The 27,276-nt window shown below is 52.8% G+C and overlaps 1 protein-coding gene and 1 long non-coding RNA gene across 6 annotated transcripts; one reads left to right on the top strand and one right to left on the bottom strand.

Annotated features, from left to right (window-relative positions):
* Positions 1 to 287: 287 nt before the first annotated feature.
* NKX2-4 (NK2 homeobox 4) lies at positions 288 to 1,467 on the bottom strand. Its single transcript, XM_056357636.1, has 3 exons — positions 1,092 to 1,467; positions 510 to 988; positions 288 to 460 (listed from the first exon to the last, which is right to left on the bottom strand). Exons 1-3 carry the CDS (start codon positions 1,465 to 1,467, stop codon positions 320 to 322), a joined length of 996 nt encoding a protein of 331 aa, XP_056213611.1. The 3' UTR covers positions 288 to 319.
* Positions 1,468 to 1,738: 271 nt separating this feature from the next.
* Positions 1,739 to 26,505, top strand: LOC130157791 (uncharacterized). 5 transcript variants are annotated; one of them, XR_008825042.1, is made up of 7 exons: positions 1,739 to 1,821; positions 18,158 to 18,201; positions 18,344 to 18,387; positions 18,787 to 19,102; positions 21,320 to 21,503; positions 23,911 to 24,006; positions 24,906 to 26,505. It is a non-coding gene; the product is annotated as an uncharacterized LOC130157791 (long non-coding RNA). The 5 variants fall into 5 exon arrangements; XR_008825041.1 differs by lacking the exon at positions 1,739 to 1,821 and adding an exon at positions 15,778 to 16,941; XR_008825040.1 differs by lacking the exon at positions 18,344 to 18,387.
* Positions 26,506 to 27,276: the final 771 nt, after the last annotated feature.

Here is a 27,276-nt window from a genome sequence, read left to right as displayed (position 1 = left end):
CGGAGCCACGGACGCGCCCCCCCCACAGGCAGGTGGTGGCGCGGACACACGCCCGCAGCCCCGCGGCGGCTCTGCCTTCGGGCCCGTCTCCGAATCCCCAGAGAGTCTAAAAAACACACGCGAAGGGAGGCCGGGGGCGGGGGGCGGTGGGGCGCGGACCAGGCGGAGGCCCACGGACGGCCATCGGGGCTCCCCGCAGGTGCCCGGCCGGGCCCGGGCGGCCGTCGGGGCCGGGAGGGTCCGGTCCCGGAGCGCGGGGGCGACGCCAGGGCGGGGCGGGGGCGGGGGGCCCGGGACGGGGAGACGACACACACACGGATTACCACGTCCTGCCGTAGAGCAGGTTGGGGCTGACCATGCCGCTGTTGTAGTCGACGCCGGCCGAGTCCATGGGGGCCAGAGGGGGCACCTGGCCGTGCAGCGCCGGCGGGCTGGGCGAGAGCTCCTCCAGGTCGGCCGCCTGCCCCAGCGAGCCGGGGTGTGGGTGGGCGCCGGGGGCTGCGGCAGGCAGGGCCCCGGTGGAGGCGGCGGGGGGGCGGGGGAGCGGGCTGCCCAGGGGCCGGGGTGCCGCTGCCCGGCGGCGGGCAGGGCTTGCCGTCCTTCACCAGCACGGGCACGGCGACGCGGCGCGGTGAGTGCTGCTGGCAGAGGCCGCTGCTGCCACCGTCGGGGTGCAGCTGCTGGGCGGCCGCCTTGTCCTTGGCCTGGCGCTTCATCTTGTAGCGATGGTTCTGGAACCAGATCTTCACCTGGGTGGGGGTGAGGTGGATCAGGCTGGCCAGGTGCTCCCGCTCCGGCGCCGACAGGTACTTCTGCTGCTTGAAGCGCCGCTCCAGCTCGTAGACCTGCGCCTGGGAGAAGAGCACCCTCCTCTTCCTCCGCGGGGCCGCGTGGAGCGGCACGATGGCCTTGGCGCCCTCGGCGATGCCACTCAGGCCGCCCATCCCGGCCACGTTCATCCCTGCCGATGGACCCATGAACCTGGAGACTGAGCGGGACAGGCGGCTCAGCGCCGGCGGCCGCCCCATCAGGGGCAGCGCGCCCCTGCCCCCCGCCCCGGCCCGCCCGTCCAACCCCACACCCGCACTTACTGCTGGAGTAGCGAGGGTCACCGCCGGCCCCATACCAGCCGCTGCCCGCCGCTGTGCCGCTCCGCATCCCCTCAGGGTAGGCGGGCAGCTCACCCATGTTGCCCAGCCCGCCGTTGCAGTAGCCCCCGACGGCGCCGTGCGGGAACTGGGAGACGCCGTGGGGCATGTGGTAGGCAGCCGCCCCAGTGGGGCCCGCCACGACGTGCTGCGGCACGGCGGCAGCAGCGGCGGGCACCGGCGGCTGGCGGTAGGGCCCAAGGGGCGCGCCCAGCCCGCCCGCCCCGTCCATGCCGCCGAACTTCTTGTAACTCTCCTCCATCGGGCTGAGGATGTCGGTGACCGAGAAGGGCGTCGTGTGCTTGGGGCTCAGCGACATGGCGCGGCGGGACGGGAGGGGATGGGCTGGGCCGGGCCGGGCGCTGCCGCCGGCACCGGCGAGCCGTCCGCGGGCGAGGCGCGGCGCGGCGGCCACCAGCCCCGGGAGCCGGTAGCTCGCCGTTTCTTTTAGCCCGGCGCCGGGTTTACGCCAGACGCGGGGGGGCGGAGCGAGCGCGCCCGGCGGGGGAGAGCGGCGGCGGCCGGCCCCGTCCCCTCCCCGCCTCCCGCCGCCCTCCCCGGCCCCCTCCTCCCGGCCATTGTCCTGCGCCCGACGGACGGCTCTTAAGCCCGGCCGGCCCGGGGCAGCGCCGGAGCGGCTCCCGGCCCGGGCCGAACCCCGCGGCCCCCGCCTGTAAGTACCTGCCCGCTCCCCCTGCCGTGCTCGGGCCGCAACTCTCCGCGCCCCTGCCCGTGCCCGTGCGTCTCCCCCCAGATAAGCCGCCCCCCGGGCAGCGCGACGGCTGCGGAACCGAGCCCGACGGCGCGGACTCGTCGGCAGGAGCCGGGAAACCCCTCGCCCGGCCCGGACCCCCGCGGGGGGCGGCTGCCAGCCGGGGCAGGGCAGCGGGCCGGGCCCGGCCCTGGGGGGTCGGCGGGACCCTCGCGAGACTGATGCTTCGTTTGCGGCTGGCTTTGGGGGTCTTTTGGTTGGCGGCGTTTGGGGTTTTTTTTGGTCGTTGTTCGTTTGTTCGTTGGTTTTGAGACAACGAAATGCTCCCTCGGGGCTGCCCGTGGCCACGGCTGGGGGCCGGGGCACACGCGGGACGCACTCCCCCCGCCCCGGGCTGCAGCGGGTCCCGCGGCAGGAGCCGGCCCCGTCGGGGGGCAGCGGCCGGGCCGCCTCCTGCCCGTGCCCCGCCGCTGCCGGCGCGACGGGGAGAGCGGAGCGGGCTCTTCGACGGGAGTAGCCGGACCCCGCGACCAGAGCTTCCCCTTCCCCCCGCCTCCGGGCCGGGGCTCCGCGGGGCAGGCCGGGCAGACGCGACGGGGCGGCCGGGCGGCGCGGACTTGCGGGGCGGTGGGCAGCGCTCCGCGACACGCCGCTGTGTGCCTATGCATCCGGGCGGGCCCCGCAGCAGCCCGCAGCTCCCGCACAAAGCCGCGGCGCTCGCTCGGAGGGGCCTCTCGCTGCCCCCGACCTGCCCGCGCCCCCGGGGCTGCCTGCGCTCTCTGGCGCTGCCCGCTCCGCGCAGGGTGCGGGCCGGGGTGCCCTGCAGGCCGGGGTGCCCTGGGGTGCCAGCCCCCCGCACAGCCCCGTGCACCCACCCGGCCGCAGTCCTTCCCAGCGGGGACCAGCAGAGCTGCGCTTTCCCCGAAAAGAGAGAAAATTCCGTGTGTGCGATAAGCACCGCAGTGCCCGGGCCGTCCTGGGAGGCTCTGGCTGCCCTCCCCGTGGCCCACTCCGGGGGGGCCGAGCCCCATTTTGGGGAGCCAGGGATGTCCCGCACCTCGGGAACAGAGCTTTCCCTTCCTGTCTCCGAACACCATCCTTTCCCTGACACCTTCGGTGAGAACTGCTGGGCAAAGCACCTCCCAGTACCGGGGTGATTATCAAAGAAACACAAAAGATAAAAAATCAGAGAGGGAGGGAGCAGTTCAGCTTCTTAAACCTTGTGCTCCCCCCCTGCACGCTGAAGGTCGGCAGCAGTTAAACAAGGTCAGACCTCCGCACGCGCTGCTGCTTCTGCTCACCTCGAAACTCCCACTCCCCACAATTTTACCTGCAACGCTTTATTCAGTTGCAGTTTTCCCACAGTCCAGGCAGAATTCCTGGCACCCGCGTTAATTTTTCCTGTGTTTGTGTGTCCCATCTGCCCCCTCCCTGCTTCAAAAAAATGCTTTAAAACCCCCTTGGTGGCTGCCCGCCGTCAGGCTGTGCGGAGGGCCAGCTGCCACTCCTGTGGCTGGAGGTGACCCACCAGTGAGACCCCGCTGCCTGCCAGGGCACCCTGGGGGGCACGGCATCGCCTGTCCGCCCTGGGGGATGGGGCCCTGTGGCCGGGCCCCGCTGCCTGTGCCCGCCGGCCCATGTGTTTCCCCGTGGAACGGCTGCGCTGCACGTGCTGCTGAGCATCTCCGAGCTCAGCTTTTCCTTTGCCGGAGTCTTCTTTGAAAGGCAGACAGTTATGCTTTGATTTGATTATTTTTATTTTTTTTTCCTGAAGAGAGTTTTCTGTCCCTTTTGGAGCTGTCCCTGACTCCTTTCTGGGAGTCACACGCCAGGAAGGGGCTGCGGAAAACTCTGTCCTCCCTGGACTTAGAGGTGTCAGGGCAGGGGATGGGGACCGCGCCTGAGCCCCCCAGCCAGGCGGGAGGAGGGAGGGGAACCCCGGTCAGCCTTGCAGGGGAACAGTCCTGGGGTTAGCCCGCAGCTTGGCAAAGGACCCCGCGCAGCCCCATCCCCGTGCAGGGGAGACCCACGGGAAGGGGATGGCTGGATGGAGTCTGGCTGGGAGAGGCAGAGCATCCATGGGGTTCCCGCTCGTCTCTGGGGAGGGGGGAGGCTGCTCCGGGTACCGCGGGAATGATTCCTGCAGGCTGCTGGGGCAGGGAGGAGGTTTGGGATCCCAGTGAGGCCTCAGGGCTGCTTTGGTAACACACCGGGCAGGGTAAGGCGAAGGGGTGAGCAGGGCTGGCCCCGTGCACGTGAGTCCGGCAGGCGTGACCTGGGGTTCTGGGATCTGGCCTGAAGCAGGTGATCCAAAGGGACCTGAGCGATGGGCATGGCTCCGACCCCTGCGGCCTCCGCTTGCACACAAGGTGGCTGCTGGGGGACTCTGCACACGGGGGTACGCAACGGGGCTGCCCCGAGGAGCGCAGCCGAGGGAGGCTGAACCGGGCAGGAAAGGGCTCTGAATGCAACAGCCGCAGCGGAGCACCCACGCGAGGGGCTGGGATGAGGAGCCACACGGTTCTCGCCAGCGACGGGGCTGGGACAGGCTCTCGAGGTCTGCGGTGGGTCCATGGGGCTGCAGCAGGGACTGGCCCAGGCCTCCTGCCCGCTGGCTCCTCCACAGAGCCTGGGAGACTCCTCGCCCCCAGATCCCTGGGGGCAGAGGCCACTTCTCCCTGCATCCCCTTGCAAAGCCAACAGGGAAGCACAGCCTGGGGGGAGCAGAAAGAAACACCACTGACGAAATTCCTCGTGTTTATTTTGCACAGAAAACACCGCTGAATTTTTCCTGCATCAGTAGCATGATTTTTTTTATATATATATAAAAAGCATAGCACGTCAGTGAAGGCTTTCCTCCTTTCTTAAACCGGGCATTGCAACTTTCCTGAAATCGAGCCTTTTGGCAGGGTCAGCATCAAACACTTGGTCCCCATAGAAATGAAGTATCAAGGTGATATTTTCCTTTTGCACTTTTACTCTAGCAGAAACTGAGCACGCTCCTTTGTTCCAGTTCAACTTCAGTGACTGGGTTTTCTGGCAGGGAGATGTTTCATTTTGTTAGTGTGCTGGACTGGTGGTAAAGAAAATCCTATTGTTACAGCGAATGTTTCACCAAAAAATCCCTTAAAATCATCCTTATTTGCAGAATGTGTATTTTCCTGACTTAGTCATTACCTGGAAGTGCCATACAAAACCGGACCATGTCCATCCATAGCCTGGGAAGATCGAACTGAAGATTTCAAGCAAAGTAGTTTCAAAAACAGGTTTTAAAAAAAGACGTGGCAAATGCAATAAGGCTGACAGTGATAGGAAAGAACCTACCAAGAAGTCAAACCATTAGGTTTTAATTTTTTTGAATTATGTTCCTAGCTTCTTGATTACACACCTTCCACAGAAGGTCATCTTTATTTGAAGCTGTAGGAGTGCAGATGTTATTTCAGAGATCAGTTTGTCTTTCTGATAATAATGACATATTTTGGCCGCACGGTGCTCATTTCCACACGTAAGTTGTTCTTGCTGTTTGAGACTGCCTATTACAGTAAAGATATTGACCTTGGCAAGACACAATTGACATATAGATAGAGGCTGATTTTTTTTTTTTTTTGACGTTTTTCAATAATCCAGTATAAATGCTAATTTATTTCTGTGGCGGCTTGCCTAAAAGCAATAGTTTCATCTAAATAGTCAGCGATAGTCACTCATTGCCCAGTTACAGTGTTGTGATCGCAGCTGATGGCAGTTTGCCTTGGTTCAGCTCTTACCAATAATTTGCACAGATTAAAAGAGTCTTGGAAATGGAGGCTTAAATAATTGCTTTCTAAAGACGTTGTTAGACTGAAAAAGGAACCTGGGGTTTCCAGTGCACTCTAAAATCATTTCCACATAAACCCCAGATTTAGTAGTTTTGAATGTCACTAAACAGGCTGTTCACAGGGAAAGGAAGATATTTATGTGGCATAAAGAGATCTCTGCTCTGGCTGCAGATGTTGGGCTTGCTGCCTGTGCCCGGGGGTGTGTGTCTCCCTTTCCAGGGGAAATCAAGCACCTAGAAAGTAATTGTGGGCAGGAGTTAGTGGCTGGGCTGTTTGCTCAGCGAGGGTCGGTGCTTGCCAGCAGGAACACCCGGCGGTGCCACCGCAGGGATTCCTTAGGAACTTTGGGTTCCTGTCACCCTGCCCTGCTGTAAACGGTGATGATTGCTGTCAGACGGTTACCCTTTCAGTGTTTTTCCTTGTGGCTGTAGGTTTCCCTTGTGCCACTTTTTTGGGGGGGGAAAAACCCTTAAACCACTAAACATATTGGCCTTCTCAAAACTTCCCTGAATGTCACACTTGCCAGATGGGTATTTTTTCTTGTGGCTTTTTATCCAGAGGAGCCTTTCATGCCCTTTTCCCAGCATCTGTGGCAGGCAGGGTGTCTGCAGTGCCTTGGGCTGAAATTACCACCCCACCCCTGAGCCCCTGGCTGCCAGCCCCGTTGCCTGCTGCACTGTGCAGCCTGGCAGAGCAAGGACAGGTTTATCTGGCTAGCTGTGCCTGCCCCGTCCTCGCTGGTGGCTTGGGGCAGTGCCTACCCCATCACCTGGGTGGGTGCTGGCCGTGCCCTTGAGGGAGCCCATGAGGGTTCATCCCTCCTCTGCCCTCGATGCCCAGGCACACGGATGCTGCAGTTGGGTGCATTAAAGCTTTTGCAGTCGCCTTTTGGAAGGAAACTCTTCCTGTAGCCGTTGACCGTGCTGTTAATTTGGGGTGGGGGTGGGTGGGGGGTGAGTGAAAATCCTAGCAGTCCTTTTAGATTTTCTTCCAAATCGCTGGAGAAGATGCTGAGCCACACAAGACCCCTCCAGAAACACCCTGTGGATTGGCAGTGGGTGCAGCTATCATCTGAGGTCACTTGCTGGTCCTGTTGACGAGGGTGACATTGATTTCGTCTGGCGCTGATTCTGTGTTCAGCGAACCCCCTGGGCCTGGGTTACATGACACCGGCAGCGGCCTCCGCTGCACTGAATAACGGCAGCCTCGCTCACCCCGATGGGTTTTGCACACTCACGGGCACTGACTGCTGCCAGCTGCCGACCCGTGCGCTTCTGGGCGGCTGTTGTGCCCTGCGTGGAGCCCCCTGGGGCCAGCAGCCTGCGGGGGGGCCAGGGCGAGCACAGCAGCTCGCACAGCCGGGGGCTGTTAGCAAGAGCCTCCACCGACTCCTGCGTTTATGAAGGCTCGTGGGCAGCAAGGGGCTCCCCGGGGGCTGCCGCGGGCTCTGCACCTCTTCTGCCTTGCCTGGTGGTGTGGGGCTTCTGCAGCCGTGGGAGTACAAGCCCATTTTTCTCCTGCCTGTGGAAGGGGATGTTTCCAGCTACAGACATCCCAGGTAAATGTCTTGTGAGCGCAGATCTGGCCGGAGAGTTTTTTGGCAAGAGAAAGGTGGTGGTGCATGGTGATGGGAACAGAGCTGTCTCCTGCGGGGCTCCCCAGTGTGGGGGACATTGGTCCTCCCAGTTTGGTGGGGTGCTTTTACTGTTTCCCTAATTGTTGATGCAGGAGAAAATATTCTAATGCTGTGTGAGGGTGGCATCTTGTCCAGCTTTTCCTCAAATAACAGAACGTAAATATTTATTTGGCATCCCAGCCTTTTCTGCAAGGTTCACTGAACCCTGCACCGCTCTGGCTAGCTGCGGGCTCGTGCTGCCACCGGCTCCTTTGTGCTGTGCTGCAGCCTCCTGGCCAACTTCCCCTTCTCTCTTTGTTGATACGGTTTTCTTTTATTCCGTATTGTTTTCCCTTCCTTTTTAATTAGTAGGCTTGAATAATGAGGCTGGCTCTCCCTGTCACCGCGGTGTGTGAGGCTCGGTGATTTCTCTGTGAGGGAACACCAGTGAAATCTGGGCTCCTGAGCTGCCGCTCAGGTTATTTTTCTGTTGCTCTTTAAAATTTCCTCCCGGTGCATGTTGCCAGTAACAGCTTCTGGCTTTGGAAGTGGAGCCCTTTCACACGGGACATGCCTGTTTGTCCGACCATTGTACTTGGCCTGGGCTGTGCTTAGTGCTGGCAGAGGGACTATCGAACGCCCTCGTGCTCCTTGGCAGCCTAACTAGATGCTGCACAGCCTGCCAGGGCTCTGTTCTACTTCTGTGACATTTGGGGTGAATTTTATTAATGCCTCTCCTGTCCTGTTCTGTCATCCAGGAGAGACCTTTCTGCTGATGTGGGGGCTGCCCAAACCCACGTGGCTCCTTCCCTCTGTCAAAGAAGGCTCAGTGTTTCCCCCAATCCCCCTTACTCAAGTATTTTACTGATTTCAATGCTAATTTTTTGTTTCCCCATACCCGTTCTCTCCTGTGCCTGAGTCAGTGAGCTGAGGTCTCCGGCCGGTCTGACCCCATGGCTGGTTTGCAAAGCTCTGGCCCCCAGCTGGTACTGGTGTTTGCCCCAGCAGCTGCTGGGCCCTTGCCTGCCCGAGGGTGAGGGTTTGGCAGCGGTGCGCTGCTTTCCTTTCCGGAGGCCGGGCTCTCCGGGAGCGCAGGAAAGCCCTCACATGCTGGTCTATGCACGCTGGGGAATCCACGGTGCAAACAGTGTATTTAGCAAATGGTACAAACTGTTCTATGTTAACAGGGAGGATTAAAGAGTCAAAGGCTGCAGGCATCCAGCCTGGATAGCAGGGGGAGAAGTTAGTCTTCAGGGCAGGGCTGGCTCTATGCAAAGCCCCAGATAGGCATTTATCAACACATGGGTTTTCTTTGGAAGGGGGGGGGGGAGGGGGCGAGGGGGGGAAACCCACCTCTGTATTCATTCAGTGATATCTGATTTCTTTTGTTGGCATCCTTATGTCAGCACGTGGTCAAGATGACTCTTTGGGTTAGATTTAGATGCAGTGTGAGGAAATCGCAAAGTAGAGAGGCTTCATGAAGGATCCTCTCCATTACCTTTCAAGTCAGAATAATATTCCTTGTGCAATTAGAAGTAACCATAGTTACTCAGAGCCATGGCTCTGGGAAGCCAAGCAGAGCAAGGTGGCAACCAGAGCAGGGAGAAAACATCTCTTTTTGGAGGGAGAGTTCCTGTGCAAGTACTCCATGGAGCAGGTGTGTGTCTGATGGGCAGCATGGCTGCAGGACCTGGCATGGGGACGTGGCTCGTTTCCCAGTGATCTGGAGAACCTGGTCCATGGGGCGTCACTCACCAGCAGTGCCGGTGTGGGTGCTGGTGTTAAATGGTGCTCAGCTGTGAAGCTGGGCGTTGAGGATGTTTGTTCCCTGTTAACTGCTGGTGGAGGGAAGGCTCACCTCATCTGGTCTGACGGAGTGAAGGGGAGCTGAGGAGAAGCTCCAGCTCGTCCCACCTAGGAGAGCAGGATGCGGCCATTTCCACAGGGCAGTGTGGGCATGTGAGGTGAAGCTGCCTGCCTGGTGGCAGTGGGGATTTGGCTATGTGGGGAGATGAGCATTATACTCGGATCATTGCTGACTGATGAAAGTGATGGGTAAAAGTATTAGAAATACTGTCCTCTCTCCCGGTCCCTCATCATGTGTTTACACTGGAGGGGGCATGTGGTGAGGTTTGCATGCAGCAGAGCAGACCCCCAGGGCAGCTTCAGGGCTGTCCCCTGCAAGGAGGAAGCTGGAGACCAGCTGTGGCTGAGCTTTCATGGCTGGGATAGACCTGCAGGAGCTGTGGTGTGGCAGCCAGCTCTGCTGCTGGATCACCTCAAGCCAGGACCTTGCGTAGGGCACTTGAGCTTGCATGTGGCTTGCTGGCACCCAAGTTGGCTTTCCCGACTTGGCTGCCTGTGGCTTCTGTGTGTCAGTCCCCAGGGTTGCTGGTGTTGGACAATGACTGGCAGGTATGCTTCCTGTGATGGGAGGGCTGGAATATGCAGAGTAAAAGAACAAATATTCTCCAGTAATGAGAAGGGGATAATGGAGCCACCAGACAGACATTTTTCTAAAGAAGAAATCATATCTGAGCTTTCTCTTTCAATTAAATTACACTGAGGGAAGCCAATGCGTGTAGGGTGACTTACGGTATTGGCTATTGGGAATCAAGAGGCAACACTTGAAAGTAATTAACCAAACTGAGCTTGGGTCTGAATGCTGTCACATGGACTGGGCGGAGCTGGGCTGGCATGGGAGGGGGTGGCAGCTAGTGGCGGGGTGCAAGGTGGTCTTTGGCTGGGAGAGGGAGTCTGTGTGCCCTGGTCACCTCATTTCTCTGCCCTCTTGTGCAGAGGGAGGCTTCTCGATGCCTCCTTGGGGGTGTCCAGGCTGTCTGACAGTCTGTGATGTGAGTGGGGGTTTTCAGACCTCATAGAGGACCACAAACCCTAGTGAAAAATCAATGGGATTCACACCCCGAATGGGGAGGTAGGTCCTGCAAGGGCATCGGGCGCTTTGGGCTGCCAACTTGTGCCGCTGGACCACTCCAATGCACCCAGAGCATACATGCACTCTGCAGCTGGGTACTGACTCCTCTTTGTCTTGGTGGGTGCCTGTCAGCATCTCCAGGGACTGAAATAGCTTTATAAATCCTGCTGGGGTGAAACCAGTTCTGGTTTGAGCACTGGGCAGCCACGTTACCATTCTCTGCTGAGCTGCCCTGCCTGGCTCAGCCAGGATGAGCAGCTCGGTTACACCACTGCCTGCAAAGGGTTAGCCTCTTGCCCGGGGCTGGCAAGGGCCATGTAGGCCTTCTGTAAGTATGATTTATATATCCAGTGCGCCTGTACTTCAGCATCTTGTGGCTCTCTGTGCATATGGAAGCTTGAGGGGCAGCCTGGGGGGGTGATGATCCGAATCCCAGAGAGCAGAGCCAGGCAGCAAACAGCTGCAGCTGGAAATAACAGGCCAGGTCAAGACTGAGTCAGGAGGGTTGGTTAAACTGGCTTTGAGAATGATGTGAACCTGGAGGAGACCAGTTCTCCTCTCAAATGAGCAAGTAGTGGTAAAAGGCACCCTGGAAAGCCACTGGCCACATTCCATCCATAGAAGCCCCCATGGCTGTAGCCACCTTTGCCTAGGTCCGAAGCTGTTGCACAGGAGTTTGCCTTTGGGGTTCAAAAGGCTGTAGCAGGGCGAGTGCCCTGATGCCTTCCCAGCTCCTGGGACAGGCTGCTGCATCCCCGGCAGTGGCGTCCCCAGGCTGAACTCCATGATGTGCTGTACCCCAGTGGCCATAACCCAGCCGTTATCTCCTGGGTCTCACCTGCAGGAGGTGGCACTTTGAGGGAAAACTAGTGGGAAATGTTGCAGGTTTGAAATGCTGAAATAGGCCATTGACAGGCCAGGCATGTTAGAGCAGCGGGGGCAAGGGAAGGAAAAGTTTGGTACTTGAGCAAAGCATCCAAGGAAATGTTTAAGAAGTGCTGGCCTCTTCCAGATTGTGCTAATAAAAAACTTAAGGTAAAAAAAGAGGAAACATAAGTTAAGGACCTTCTCTGCTATGTGTTTTCTTATCCTCAAGGCTATCCTCTTTTTCATGCCCTGGGTTATGCTCCAGTTCTTTGTTTTCTTCCCTTGCTGCTGCACATTCTGTGCAGGCTCTGACCCATAAATATCACAGGTTTTCTGGTGGTGTTTGTCACCATGGAGTTGCAGTCTGCAAAGTAATAGTAGTATTTAAAAAAAAAAAAAATCCCAAACCTTAAAAAGCAGCATCACCTTCCATAGCCAGCAAAGCAGAGCAGATGGCAACAGTGGCACCGCTGCCCGTGATGCTCTGGGGACGGGTGCCTGTGTCAGAAGGGCTTTGTTTCCCTGTTTGCTCTTTACCCTTGAAGATCTCCTGCAGGTGGAGGGAGAAGAGTGGAGCCGTGGGTGCCTGGGCACCGCACGTGAAAGGAGCGACAAACACCTGTAAGTTTCCCCCCTTATGTTTTTTTTTCTGCAGGATCCTGCTCTGCTCCAGAGTCCTCGGGCTGTTCAGGGTGGGAACCATGCCTGGTCATTTCGTTTTTAGGGTGGGAACTGTCTGGGCTGCTCCATCGTGCCTTGTAGGCTCCCGAGGGCTGGTCCAGAGCCTACAGTGGGGTGCGAGGTGCCCGGTGCTGGGCACCAAGTACGGGTGAGTCCGCTCCTCAGTGCCTGCAAGCACTGGGCATAGCCGCTCAAGGGGCGAGGGTAGGGCTGACTGTCGTCTTTGGGGGGTTCTTGGGTTTCAGCTCTTGCCAAGAGCCAATCTTGATGATTTTTAATTTGTTCTTCTTCAAGTCTTGTTGCGTGTCTGGTGGAAGGCACTGGGTTTGACCCAAATCTAAACCCCCCCATCTGCACTTCTCCATGGGGGTGCGGGTCATTCTGCATGCTGATGAGCACCTTCTCCATCTGGGATTGCTGCCCCTGCGAGGATTTTGAAGGCTTCGTGTCTATGTGCAAAAAAAACAGCTGTGCCTTCGTATCTACCCCATGCAAGGTGTGAACCGTGTTGCGAGAGGTGCTGGGAAGCTGGCTGATGTCATGGCTTTGCTCACTAAACATAAAGAAACAAAACGTTCCGATGGGTGTTGGGGAAAGGCAGGACCAGCCTTACCCCTGGGGAAAGCAGCAGGCTTTGGGGTGGTGCAGACCAGCCCCAGGACCCTGTGGCAGTGCTGGGGGTCCAGCAGCAGATCGCTGCCCAGTGTGAGGTTCCCCTGCAGGTGGCCAACGGCATGAGGGTGGGTGATGACACATTCCTCTGGTTCCAGCTGCGCTTACTGCGAAGGGATGGTGATGTGGGGCCCCGTTCTGTGGTCCCTGGCATACAAAATCCCCAGCAGCATCCCCGCCAGGGCAGGCTCGCACAGCCAGTGCATGCTGGTGTGGGGGTCCTGTGGCTTGAATATTTATAGCACCTTTGCTGTGTTCATTCTAGCATTAAACTGCTAATTAATTATGACATTTGTACTACTTCATTTTTCACTGTGAATCTGCAGAACCTGGCAGGCAGTTAATTAGCTCTCTCTATGCAAAGGATACTAAGGAGAAATAATTGCTTGAGGAATCATCATCGCATTCTTTCAGAAAGGTCTTACCTGTGAGCTGGCTTAAAGCTTGCTAGATTTGCACTTTGAAAGATGCCTCTGTCAAAGGCCAATCCTTTGGAAGAGAGATTTGAAGGAAGAGGTTATCTCAGAGATGTGGCTCAGTGGGTGTTTTTTAGTGCTTGTAAGTCCAAGGGAAATCAATTATCTAAACAACTCCCGTTCTGGAATGGATTTCTTTATTCTTTTCTAAATATGTACTCATCTTTGTCTTCGTATTGATGTGTACAGTCAACAAACCTGAGATTGCAGGAGGTGATCGGTTCTTCTCTGGGTTTCTCACAGCTATTGCCTGGGGAAGGGTGAGGGGCTTCCCCATCATCTTTTCATTTTTTTTTTTTTTTATTTTTTTTTTTTAATGGAGCTGTGGGGGAATGGTGCTTACAAACAGTCCCTGATTTCATACGCCCGTCTTCTCTTCCCAAATGTGTCTTGGCCTCATAAACACAAAACCTGTCTGAGCCCCCTGAGGAATTTGGGGCTGTTGCAGAAAGTGCTTGCAGGCTGATGGTTACAGTGCGTCCTACCTGTAAGGTTGCCCCAGTTTTCAGATCTTGCTGCTTTTGGGGGGCATTTATCCAAAAAAAAAAAAACCACCCCAGCCCTCAGAGGGTTGAGCAGCACATCAGGGGTCTCTATCAAATCAGCTGTCTAATGTAGCTTTGGTTTTTTTTATGGCCCCTCCGGCATGCCAGGCATTGCTCTCTGTATTTGCTGGCAGCTTCTATAACAAGAAGAGGTCTGCGACCGCCACAGGCTCCTTGGGGTAAGGAGCAGGTTTTTATTTTTGGGCAACAAAGACAACGAAGAAAACAGAATAATGAAAATGGTATTTGTGCCTAGAGGGATAAATGGGCATTTTCTTAAACAGATTGAAACTTACAGCAGGTACATTTGCCCTCAGCGCTCCCTTTGAGAAACTTGTTTTATTAGCAGATAGTTACATGTTGGGGTTACAGACGGAGCATTACAGTAATGGAGTTGACATCTATATAATGGAGTTGACATTTTCTTGAAAAGGAAAAAGAAAAAACCTTAACAGAGTTCCTCTCCCTCCCACTTTCTTTATTTCCTTATTTCGCTGTCATCAATTGCAATAAGACACACCATCTTTGAACAGCTGTTGATGCTGGCAATTTAATAAAATTTCATACAACGGTAGGTGCTTCAGGAATGTTAGCGGGACTAATCAGTCTGCTGTAAACTTGAACTTTGCGGAGAAATCAAGGCAATAGCTTGTTCAACAGCAAATCATAACAATTTGAATCAATTCTTGCCAGCACTTTCTTGTTAACTGTTATGCACTGTCTCAGCTTCCAGTTTGTGTTTGATGCTTTTAGCAAGAAGTTCAGAATAGGGATCTCTTCCTACAGGACAAAGCTGCTTTTCTAAGCCAGCTGATAAATGCTTTGCTCTGCTGGGGCCGGAGATTAGACTCTCTATCATTTTTGCATTGAACCGAGCTGGGGCGTAAAGAAAATTCTTTGCACGCCAGATTCATTAGAGCAGGTTTAGGGTAAGAGGGACGAACAAGCCCATCTGGCTTACAAAGATGAAAGAAGATGCCAGAGCAAGATGCCAACTGGATTGCAGATTGGGGTGGGGAAAAGATAAGGGATGGAAACACAACAGCATCTTTGAGCCCACAAGAAGCGTTGATGAAGCTTAGACGTTGATCTCCAGGAGTTTTGCAATTCCCAAATTAACTCGTGACAACTGAGTAGGTGGCTACAGCTACACTGTCACTAAATGGGTATAAAATGTGGCTCTTCCTTGCTGTGGAAGATGAGTCGTTCAGGTCTTTGTGTCTCTGATTTGGGTGATCAAGAAATGGAAATGAGCCGCAGTTCTCCCTTCTGGTTGATCGTCTTGGCCTTCACTTGTTCTGGGTGTAGCAATAGGATCATTTAGGAAAAACAAAAGCTCTCTGCTCCCAAAATGCTGTTCAGAAGTAATACCCTTTTAATTAACAGAAGTTACAAGTCCTTTGTTGGCTTCTGCTCTTCCCTCTGTACTGTAATTTAAGACACCTCTTGCCTTTTTTTTTTTTTTTTTTCTGATAACTTGGGTTACTACAGCTCATTGACATTTGTATTTCTAATGTAATAATCAAATGCTAAAATACAGAGATTACATTTGGATTGACACATTCAGTTCTTAAACCCTGAAAGTAATTATCTTTTCTCATGTACAATGAAATGAAAATATTATTGTATTAACCATTAGCAGCTCTATTGTCTGAAAGTCGGCCAGTGCAGACTTGCAATGCCACCCACTGCTTCTGTAGACTTAAACCTCAAGAGTTTTCCCAGAGCTGGAAACTTTCTGGGGAGCTGTGGGTGATCCTCATTCAGGGACCATGACATAAGCAACACACAGCTCTTCCCAGCAGGTGATAATCGGCTCGGGTATAATGAAATGCTCATGAAGTGATGAGGCTCTTGAAGACTTTGTGGCTGAACACGTAGCTGAGGTCCAGTTAGCTCCACTCCTGACACCTAATTTATGGAAAACTTTTTGGAGCTGTGCAGCTGAACTGCAAGCCCCTCAAGACACCCCAGGTTGCCCAGGGTGAGGCTTGACCATAGCTGCAGCTGCTTCTTGACCTGCTGAACTCTGAACCGCTGTGCAGATGAGCCATTAAACCTTTCAAGAGCTTCTTGCAAATTCATGTAAGATGGAGAGAAGGAGACTGCGTGTGTGGCAAGGCTGGGGCTGTTCCCAGCCGCTGCCCACCTGGCAGCACAGCCCTGCTCGTGCCGTGGTGTGTGGAGCAGCCTGTCCCCAGCCCGGGGGGAGCCCGGGGAGGGACACCCGGCTGCTGCTACAGCACGAGCCCCACACCGCAGAGATCCAGTGTCTCGCTCTGGGCTGTGAGTAGCTGTTGTATTTCACATACGAGTAGTATTTTAGTTCCTGAGCCAAAGTCTATCTGAACAAACAGAAAATCCTGTGCTGGTCCTTGCTGGCTGCTTGCATGGGCAAGCATTTGGTTCACCTCGGCAATCACGGCTGCTGCTCGTGCAAGCCAGAGGTGTGGGACTGAGCTTAAATCGGGCTTTAAGTTCTGGCTGCGCAAGGCTTGACCTGGCCGGCTGTTCCTGAGCGCCCCTGTGCATTGGCAGCTCTCACACTGCTTGAAAACAAAAAGCTGTTGGACTTTATACTGTGCTTGAAATGGACACGGGCGCTGGCTTTCGTGGTGGGTAAATAACCCAAGCAGTTTTCTTGCCAAGTAGGTTCCATTCCCTGTGAGTTACCAGGGGAGGAGAGGAGCTGGCATCACTTCTCTCCATTGCAAGGGGATTACTGGGGTGTCCAGAGGTGAGAATCCGGGCTGATTTGTAATACGTTTGCACAAACATAAGACTTTCTAAACTGTGCTGAGATGTTCTTTGTTTCCAAGATCCAGCATGTTTCAGGCAATGTGATTTTTACCACATAGCTGTGAAAACCACAAGAGTGGAAATCCTTCAAGGGTTTCACCCCCAACAGTAATCTACACTTGATAGTACAATACATAATTGCAGTTTGAAAATGTGATGGTGATCCATGGAGACCTATTGCAAGGCTTCTAGAAAAAGCTTCAAACATCATCTTTAATTACCTAGTGCTGTGAAGTTAGAATTTCAAACCCTCCGCCAGCATGTTCCCACGGCCTTGTAAGAGACGGGGATAAAGCTGCAAGTCCTTGTTGGCACCTACTGATGCGTGGTGGTGATTAGGTTTGCTCTCATCAGTGGGATCCTGTGTCGGTGCCTGCTGAGTGCCCAGTGGGTGCTGTCCTTGGGTGCTGTTCAGGCTGCGGCTCGTCCCCCTCCACAGGGGAAGACATCCACAGCGTCAAAACGTAAGAATGATATCGATGTAGCCCGGTCTGTCGTGGTCCAGCCAGTGTTTTGGCTGTCAGCCTGAAAGGCTGGTGCTAACCAGGGCTTGCTCTTTGGGCAGCTCTAGATCGTCCTTGGCTGCAGCTGGAACGTCGCAGCGAAGGTGGTGATGGCAGGACTGTGCGCATTGCTGGGGCTGAACAGCCCCAGGAGCAGCACCCCGGCCAAAGGGGTAGGTACCTTTTTATACAGAGGCAAATGCTGCTTTTCTTACTCCCTTCCATCAATCTGAAAGGGAAATCCCTGGAAAAAAAAACCAACATGATTGCCTATCTTGGGAGGGGCTCTCAGGTGAGGGTTACCTATATCCTTATCCAAAGGGCACTCTGAGCCAATCTAGACCCCCTGGAGCAGGCAGCTGGAGACTGGGCTCGTTGGGCATCTGCAACAGCTTTATCAGCACCAGGAACTGACAGTATTAACTGGCCATCTGCTTCAGAACTGAGGGGAAAAAATGTTTCAGCCCTTACACTTTCTAATGTAGAGCAAAGCCTTAAAACTAGGGGAATGCTTTGAGCGCTGCGTGCACAGACTTTAGCTGCTGCCCAGCGCACCCCACATCAGCCTGTATTGTCTGCTTTAAAAACTGCAGTTGAATTCCTTGGGTTTCTTGGCAAGCCTGGCTGAACAGTTGGGATTCGGGAACAGTTGGGATTCGGCTGCTGCCGCTCTGGGTGCATAGGGCAGGCGAGGGGTCTGTGCACGGGGCGATCCCATGGTGTGTGCCGGGCAGGCAACGTTTCAGGCAGCTGCCTGCCTATTCTGCCCGTGCTTCCCAGGGTGAAGCATAACTGCCGTCCCAGATGGGAAAGGGCCTCGAAGGAAGGTAGGAAAACATCTTTCTGGAGCCCAAGCTAGCAAGCATGGTCCGGCTCTCCGGGCATCTGGCTCTCCACTTGAGTCCCTGCAAAATGGGGATGTGATCAAGGCACAGCGAGTATGCTTCAGAAAGCATTTGATGCAGGGAAATTGCACGAGTTGATAAAAAAGTTGATAACGGTGTGTGTCTGAAGTGGAACTTAAGCTAACTGCTGAAAATACTTTGAAAAGCACTGACCACAATTAAGTACTTAATCAGGAGAGAGCTGCAATTTTCTGAGGCTCAAAGTACAAAAATCATGAAGTACAGATCCAGAGATATGAAGGAAAATGTCTCTTTGGCAATTAAGATCCATTCTGCTCAAAGGCTGGAAACGGTATCACTGAATTACTTTTGTTGCACAGTTGATACACTAAATTATCTAAAATGTAAACCATTGTGCCTAAAATGCCACTCAATGAGTAAAACGGCTTCTCCTGTTCAACTGTTACTCAGCAGATTGGCTTCTGATCATATCTGCTTTCCCTTCTTCAAAATAATGCTTTAAATCAACGTTTTCCTCCGCCAGGAAATGAAGCGCTAGCTGGAAGGACCCGTGTGAGCACACCAAGGGTAAGAGCTTTTTCAGGAACTCTTCTGTCTGCACGTAGATGCAATGCCTACCCCAGGGCTGACGTACAAAGCCCCTGAGGAAGGCGTTGGTGGTCCCACAGGAGAAAAGTACTGGGGTACCTGCCCCACGGCTTCTTTGCAGGTATCGTTTGGAGGCTGGCTCATCCTCTGTGCTTCACCCAGCAGGTGAGTGTGCGTTGGCTTTCTCCCCCTTTATTGGGTGTACTTCCATGCGATGCAGTGGCCAATGCAAGCATCCAAGCCAGTGATGTGGGTGGTGAAGAAGCCAAATCTCCATCCGTGTGACGCTGAGAGGTCAGCGGGGAAGTCTGGGTGGGTGCAGCCTCCTGACCTACAGTTCCCTGCTGCAGGTAAAGGAGGTGGTTGCTGTTGCCCACCACAGGAGCCCAGCAATCCTTGAACCCCCATGAATCACCCCTGGTCACGCAGTAAAGGAAGAGGAGCCTGTGTGGCCTCTGGAGATGGACATGCTGTCTCCCAGCCTGTGGTTTTGGAGAGGCTGGACTTACCCGGCATGTGAGGGGATTGACTTGCTGCATGAAAGCCAACGTGTTTGTCTTGCAGGCATCTGCTAGAAGGAGGGGTCCTAGCTTCTGTGGGTGGCTGCAGTCAAGGTCCCAGGCTGGACTTCATTCTTGAGGAACCTCTTTGGTGGAAGGTGGAGCTGATGCTAAGAGGAAGGTGCTGTCCGAAGTACTCCACAGCTGTGCTGCTAGCAGGTATCGGCAGGAGGAGCCTGCCTACAAACCCACCTTGTCAAGGGCTGGAGAGAAGATAAATTCATGCTGCTTCAGACCTGGCAGCAAACACCATGGTTCTCTGGCCAACAACAGGAGAAGATGATGTGGTGCCTTCAAGTGGCACCAGAGTGCTGTCACAGGTAGGTCAGTCAGTCACGTGTGGGTTATGGTGGTGAAGGAAGTGCACTGTGCTCACATCAGACGTGGTATGTGCTGCCACCAGCCAGAAGAGAACTGGCTTCAAGGGACACCGTGCTTAAACGGCCTCCAGGCGCCTGTCCTCTCCCTTGTGTCACAGCCATGGCTGGTATCTGCCAGTGATGGGTCCATGGGGAAAAATGGCTCTGCTAAAGGCAGGGACGTGTACCCCTTGCCCTCGCTTCACACCGTGTGAAGGGCCTTGTGAGGATGGCTTGGGAGGAGCCTCTGCTCACAGCACAAGTGCCAGCCAGGGCGCTGGAAGCAGGTCTGACTGGGCACCCGGGGCACTGGTGCGGGCCACCGGTCAGGAGGACACGCGGTGTTACCGGGAAGGCACGTTCCCTCTGCTCTGTTTTATTTCTTCTCCCTCCCGGGTGAGCTGTGGCAATGACACAAGTGCAAACCCCGCTCTGTTGTGTGAGTGTCTCTTACCCCTTGTAACCCCAAGGTATTGATGGCAGATCTGCAGTAAGTACCGCTGGAAGTATTGTGCTGCAACTGCTGCTATTTCCACTTGTTTTAAACTTGATTATAGATGATGTTGTAGAGTTTTATTGTTGATGTTATTTTTTTACATCTGTGACTTGTCAGAACTCCCTGTTACATGTCCAAGTGCCAATAAGCCTGAAGCCTATATCCATCAGTCACTTCTTGCAGCTTGTCTTCCTTTTGAGAACCTGATTCAGTGTCTCCTGAAGTCAATGTGAGTCTTTCCATTGATTCCAGTGGATGTCAAGTCAAGCTCTTCTTTTGACTGAGATGGCAGGCACTGTCTTTGAATTGGCTTTGAGTGTCATACACCTAGTGTGATGAGGCCCTTATTCATCTTGGGGCCTCTAAGAGCTATATTAACAATGACAGTGAAGTCATCTTAAATTCAGATGAAACCCTTGTACCACACCACATCTTACGTTTTGTTTGTGGAGGGGCATAAACAAAGCTAGGACTACTATAGCTGCCCGTTACCTCTTTCGAGAGCTCTGTGTTTGTGTGTAGGCAATTTAGGAGGTGGGAGAAGACTTGAGTGGCACGTATTATTTCTTAGACTGACAAGTTTGATAAACAGTTTGGCAAATTATTTAGTTGTATGTATTTTTAGCTACTCTGGTGTTCCAAAGCTTCATGAAGCAGCGCAGTGTTACACTGACACAGCCTATAGAGGAGTTAAGGGTAGCTTTTATGCTCTGATGACTAACATGCTGCAGCCAGATGGAATGGTATAAATCTCTTCTTACACACAACCAAGCCAAAACAAATATTATGCAATGATTAAGTGGCAACCCAAACAGAAGCAGGCGTCCTGTGGGCTGAAACAGGAAATCTTGGGTTACAAAACTCAAGATATGTTAATTTAATTTGATTATATATTTGATGGCTATCTGAAGTGGCCCATGAATAATTGATGAAAACTAGAAAAGCTGTTGTTTGCCTTTAAAAGCAAGCTGAAGAAAGTAGAAACTGAATACTTAAGAACAAAATTATTGCTCGCATGAGTCGTATGAGAGGTCCCCACAGCCTACCACTGTCCCTGGCAGTGACCAGTAGCAGAGGCTGATGGAAGAGTGTACGTGGAATTCTCCCTATTTGGCTGCATTAATGGCTCATCATAAATTAAGGACCGTTGTGTTCAGTCTACCCATGCCATGTAAATAACTGACTCACGCTCACAGGGATATGCCTGCAGGTTGGGGAGCTGGTGGAGCCCCGGTACCCCCATGTCAGAAGGCAGCAAGTGTTGCTGATGGGATCCTCCATCCCTCGCGCAGGCTGTAGGCAGCCAAGCCAAGGGTATCTGACAGCTTTGGTGCCTGCAGTGTTCTCCGCAGAGGGCTGCGTCCTGCCAACACACGGTTGAACTCGCATCTTACCCAGCAAACTCCGAACAGCCACGTAGTGCGAACAGAAGGGTTGGTTAGCCCCCTTCACTACTGGCTCTTGGAGAAGGGGAGGAAACAAGTTTTGTAGGTGTTTCTGGCAAGGGGTTACTCTGTGGTGCCGTTCTCCTCTGCACTGGGATTGACTAAGGCCTTCCTTGTTAAGGAGGAGGGCTGTGCTTCCTGATTGCTTTTTGATCTGTTCTGCAGGCTTTGAGAAAAATCTTTTAAATATGGGTGCGGGGGGGGGGGGGTAACACAGATGATCTTTACCCTGCGAAGGTTGTTTACCCTGCTCTTGGGATCCCAAAAGACATGGTGAGAGCCACAGTCGCATCAGCACAGTGACAGCCAAGAAACCAGCTCTTGAGGGTGCCCCCAAGCCCTGGTCTGCCGTTGCTCTGGAGGAGGAACAACAGAGTTCTTCAGCTCCTCTGTGGCCAAGCTAGAACCTCCTGAAACCCAGGTAGGTGCTGCTTTCTGCACTGACCTGATGTCACCAGAGTGTGAGCAGAGGGTGACACTGGGTCTAAGCTTCTCATGCTTTGGGTAGCTGAGTGTCTTTCCCGAAGATGCAATGATCTAGACTTTGGTGGTGGTGCTAGTGAAAACCAGGTCCTTTGCATTTCCAAAACCTTTGTCTCTAACAGGTGCAAAGACCCATTTGCTTCATTTTCTGAATTATGTTTAATATTAATCTCAATGACGCATGCCCAAATAACGACCGTGTGAGTGGGAGCTGTGATGGCAGAGCTGCACTCACCTGATGAGCTGTTCTTAGCCTGAGCTGGTCCCACATCCCCTCCCAGCACCTCCAGCACCTGCAGCCAGCCCTGTGTGCCGGGTGCTTGGTCACCTCCACCAGCAGCACAAAGCTGGCCCCTGGCCAGGCGCCTTCCCCCTGTCCGAGGAAGGATGCTTGGCAAGTAACGAGTCAGACTGATGCACGCAGTGAATATGATTTGAGGCCAAGAAGGCAGATCGCACCCCATGGAAAGCTGGAGACCCAGCAAGGGTCAGATGTCAGCACTTTACCTGAAGAATTGAAGAAAGTGTGGCATGTTTTTTCTCGCAGTGAAACTGCGTTGCTCAGCTGCAGAGCAAACACCACGACCGAAGGCTACACATCCTTACTTAGCAAGGAGAGGGCTGAAATGAAAGGGGTTACCTGGCGGTGACCTCTTGCTATTGTAAGAGGTAGTAAACAAGGTGAAGGTAGAATAGGGAAGATGGGTAAATAGGCCTCCTTAAAATAAAATAAGCATCAAACTTTTATTTGTCTGGGCCTCTAAAGGAGCACAATAACCAGAGGCGCGTGGGGAGGGCAGGAAGCATTATTTACTCCAGGAAACGATCATGAATTATACAGAAAGTTGTCCAGGAGCTCCACCGGCACTGTGACCTGTGATGATCTGTAAAGAAGAGAGCACGTTGGTACCAGTTTGCTCGCAGCTGAAACAAGTGTTACACCCCACGGGCTCAGAGGGAGAGATGCCAGGTTCGCTGAAGATCTGACCTCAGCAGTAACGGAGAGGTAAAAGCAAGTAGATGGAGAACAAAAGCCTGTCTTTTAGCATACTTTAAAGTCCTTAACCCAGATACAAGGCATGGCTATAAATGAAAAGGCAGCCCTAGAATTTTAGTTTAAGCTAAACAAAATTGACTGGTTGTGGAAAAACAGTCTTATCTTGTTTACTGCCAAGCTTCAGCTTTACGTTTGAGCTGAAAGGAGGATAAAGTTTAACAGTGGTTACTTTTAGGCTCCTATCTGAATACTTGAACAATGGTTGTAGCTGAATGGAGAGTCTAGACTCATTTAGGAGGGGTTATGACAGCAGTAAAAAAAACAGATTATGTGTTAGGCCAGATGGCTTAAAATACGCCATTGAGTTGATTTATTCCTTTACAGATGCTGGAGTGTCCAGAAAAAATATTTTTCCAAAGTTTAAGTCTTCCTAAAGTAAAAAGCATTCTTTAATGAGGTTAATGGGTATCTTCAGGCTCCTGCCTCCATCAGCAGAAGGTGGACCTGTACATACCAGTATAGATGGAGCTTGGCGTTCATGTGCCTTTTGCTGAAGCATTTTCCTGGTGATGATATGCCACCACTGTAATCCTTTTCTGCTTTGAATCCCCTCTGAAAATGTATGCTCACGCTGAAGACAAAGTAATGACTTTTCGATTATGTGTGCCAACTGGCAGTCACTAATTTGCTACTAACTTGTTCCAGAATAAGTTTGGACAGGCCAGATTTTGACTAGGTCTCTGTCAAATGGACCACACGGCGCTCAGGCTGCAGTTTAAAGATCAGGTGGTTGTTGTTATTTACAGGTTACAACCAGAAAAGTATTTGGTTCAAGAGAAATGGAGAAGGAAAAACAATCCTGAATGTCCTGGACTGCAAAAAGGCAAAATAACTTCCAATGTTACCATTCCTCTGTCATAGATTCATTTTTGTAATCCATCTATTTTTTGTGGATTTATTTTTCCCAAGTATCTACATTGAAAGGGGGGTGCATAGTCACTGTCTGTGGGCAGTACCCAGCACAAAATGCGTAAGGAGTGTTTGGATGTCCGCTGGTACAGACTGGGTGGCAGTACCTTCTTCGCTTCTCCTTCCCTCCTCCATCAGCTTGATTTGTTCTTTATTGACTCTGGGCTGAGTTTTGTTTTTGCCTTGTTCTGAAACACTTACCTTAAGAGATCCAAAATACAACAAGCTGGGGATGTTTCAGTTGCTGTGTTTTTCCATAATATGGAGGTTTAAGTGGCCTTACTTGAGAGGGACGAATCAAGTAGTCTTCTGAAAAATGCAGCAAACAGCTGCTATCCAAAGTCACTGCTAATTGATAACATTGAATTCTCTTTTGTAGTGGATTTTCATCCAGCTGTTACCTAACTCTGAGAGGGACCATCAAAGGCAAGTTCTGCATTTATCCGTCACTTCAAAAAGCAACCCATAAGCATGAGTGAGTTTTTCTTTTGACCTCTAAAGCCTTTGTCTTTAGAAATCAGTGGCAAGAATTTCATGAACCTAATGAATTGTCATCGTGGATGAAATGCTGCTATGGCAGGAGTAAATTAATGAGATGTCTAGCACTGCTAGCACCCCTTTCCTTGTCATTTTTAAATGTGGATGTAAATTCACGCACGTCACACACATGAGTGCATACAGATTTAGACTGTTGGTGGTCATGATGGATGAGCATGCGAAGGCAGCATCAGTGGGGCTGAGGACCTGTGAGAGTGGAATGGATGGCAGTGAAGAGCTTGGGCTGCTTCTGGCAGAGCCAAGGTTTCCCTCTGACATCTCTAACAGTTGCTGGAAGGCGCTGAAGATGCGGTTACCTGGCACGCACGTGTAAGCAGTGTGCAAGAGGGAAAGGGCTGGTGTGATGTTCCCTTGATCTGTGTTCTGAAGCAGCCTCTAAAATCACCGGTAACTGCCTTTCCTTCCCCACCTATCATCGTGGTACCGGAGCGTGAAGGTGATGGGTCTGTGTAGCCACTGCCCCCTCCACCTGGGAGGAAGGCCAGAATTCCAGAAATCTTCAGATACGCGTGATGTGTGCTGAGCTCTGTGTATGTCTCGGCAGAGGCAGTGTCTCATCTTGCTTCTACAGCAAAGTAAGGTTGGGTTAGAAGTAACTTGCATGTAAATGGGTCTTCTAGGATTGCTCCATGGGCTGTGGTTTCACACCTGGTTCAGTTGTGGGGCTACAACATGCTTTTAACCAGGTCCTTACATTGCTGGCTTATGTGAATATATCTGGGGAAATAAACTCAAGGGCTGCTTTATTTGAAAGTGCGTGTTTCGGGCTGATTCCTGCCATGTTTTCTGAACTACGCGTTGTTTCTGTTTGTGCAGAGGTTGTGGAAGGGAAGCTGCACCATGGACGAGACTTTCTCAGCCACTGGAGTGATTACAGAAGCAGAAGTGTAAAGGAGAGGAAGAGGAACGAGCAAACCCAACGGCCGCAGCATGACCCGAGCTCCCTAAGCTGATGAGCCAGGGGAGCCGCCGCTGCAGATCACTGGGGACCACACGCCGGGGGGGGGTTGAGGGGGACAGCCTGTGCCCAGGCACCAGGGGGACATTTTCTGGAGATCCCGTCTCTCCCGTTACATGCGCTGCAGGCGGCTCTTCAGTCCCACGCCACTGCTGTCGCAGTCGCCTGGCTCTGCACCCGCCAGCAGCACTGTGCCCCTCCGGCTGGCTGAGCACGGGGCAGGGCAGAACTGTGCCAGAGAGGGTCGGGAATCTGTGTTACCCTGTGAGACACGATGCCTCCTCCATGGTGAAGCAGAGGATGAAGACTGGGCAGAGCCTCGGATAGAGAAGATATGAGGGACTTAAGGCCACTTACATCAGAAGTGTATTGATGCTGAGTTACTTGGTCTGGTCTTGGGTGACAAATCACGTGTGTGTTAATCTTTTTTTAGGAGTCACCGACCCAGGCTTTTGCAGGACAACTTTCACTGAACAAGGAGGGGGAAAAATGTCTGAATAAGAAAATAGCTGGAAGATCCACGACTGGGAAAGCTTTCCAGCAAAATATTAATTTTTTTCAGTCTTGGACATGAGATGAACTCTTATCCTGCAAATGCTTCTTTCCTGCAAGGTGTCATACAACACATGCCACAGGTCACAGGGAGAGCAGCTCTTGTGTGCTGCTCGCAACCCACAGGTCCCAGTCAGCCTTGGTGAGGGCTCACAGCAGCAGCGTGACTGCAGGCCTGGGGGGACACAGCCCCTGCTATGGCCTCTGGGGTGGCACTGAAATGATGCTCTGGTGGCCTGGGGAAGAAGCAGGGACTCTCCTGGTAGTTTGGTGCTGTAGAGCATGCTTCCCAGCAATGGTCACCAGCCCAGTTCAGTTTACTAGTATAGGTACAACCTTAGATGCTGAAAGGATCCTGTATTTAAGTCCCCCAGACCTCCCCCATCCTATATGCTCCATGTGGTCAGAATAGGATTTGGTATGTTAAGGTGCTTGAATTCTTTGTGTTTGTTTCTCGAAGTTAGATTGGTATACTTTTTTTGTTGTTCTTTGCACTAAAAAAAAATACCTTGGAATACATGTACACTTTTAAAAACTGTTCTTCCCTTAAATAGTTCAGCCTGTTTGACCAGACCTGGGCTGTGGTGGTGATAATATGATTTTACACAATTTATTCTAAGCAGCTTTGCTTGCAGTTTTTATCTCACGGATAACTTTCTTCCTGAAATGGTGCTAAACCCCATGAAATACAGCAGATCTCTATGCAGAATCAAGTGAACCTGCAACAATTGAAGGCAAGTTTGTCTGAGCTCTTGGATTTTTACATCACAGCTTGAATGTTTTCTGTTGATAGCATTGATATGATTTCTAGCAGTTAAATCCCAAGTATTTAAGTGGAACAGAGCTTATTATGTATACCCTACTTACCTCAAACTGCTCAAACTTTGAGTAAAACAATAAAGTATATTAAACATTAAAATGGAGATGTGATAACTCATCTTTTAAATTACTTTTGCCTTATGTATAAAACTTTTTTTAAAGATTTTATTGTCAGATTTGTGTGCCAGTATGTTCTTGCAGTGCCTCGAGGGAACTGCATGTTGATGCTGGTTTTATCCGTGGGACAGACTTTAATTTTTGTGGTTGGCCAGACTCTCTGAGCCCTGTGGAACACACAGTCAGCCTGGGAGCCTGCAGGAAGGAAGGATGCTGCACCGTAACTATAACCCACCCTTCAGGCTGAAATCCATTGTTTTCCAGCCAAATGCTTGTCCTTTGCAGCTCTGGAGCATCACAGGTGCTCTGAACCTGCTGGGCATCCAAATGTTTTTTTTGGGGGGACCAACCTGTCCCAGCGAGGAAGGGAGGGAGAAGGGGCGGGGGGCCTGCCTGAAAGGACCGGGGGAGCCGAAGGGGAGGTCCCTCCTGTCCAGCCCCCTGGGGCCAGCCGGTGTGGGCAGCAGGAAGGAACCTGAGGCAGTGAGGTGGTGTTAGAGGCTCCCTCTGAAGCCTTTTAGGTTGGGAAGGTAGTGGTGACAGCCCCCCCCCCGGTAAGGTCTGAGCCCCCAGGAGCAGCAGAAGAACAAATGCTGGAGTGTTGCCCCAGGTGAGTGGCTGTGCAAAGTGGGAGCAGTGTTGCGTGGGGAGGGAGCATGGGGGGGGGGGTGCACCTCCAGTGGGTGATGGGCAGTGGGGTTGTCACCCCAATGACCCTAGCCATCCAGTTGGTTCTGGTTG

The sequence above is a fragment of the Falco biarmicus genome, chromosome 12, assembly GCF_023638135.1.
Source record: "Falco biarmicus isolate bFalBia1 chromosome 12, bFalBia1.pri, whole genome shotgun sequence".
Lineage (NCBI taxonomy): Eukaryota > Metazoa > Chordata > Aves > Falconiformes > Falconidae > Falco > Falco biarmicus.
This window is presented reverse-complemented; position numbering and strand designations above follow the sequence as displayed.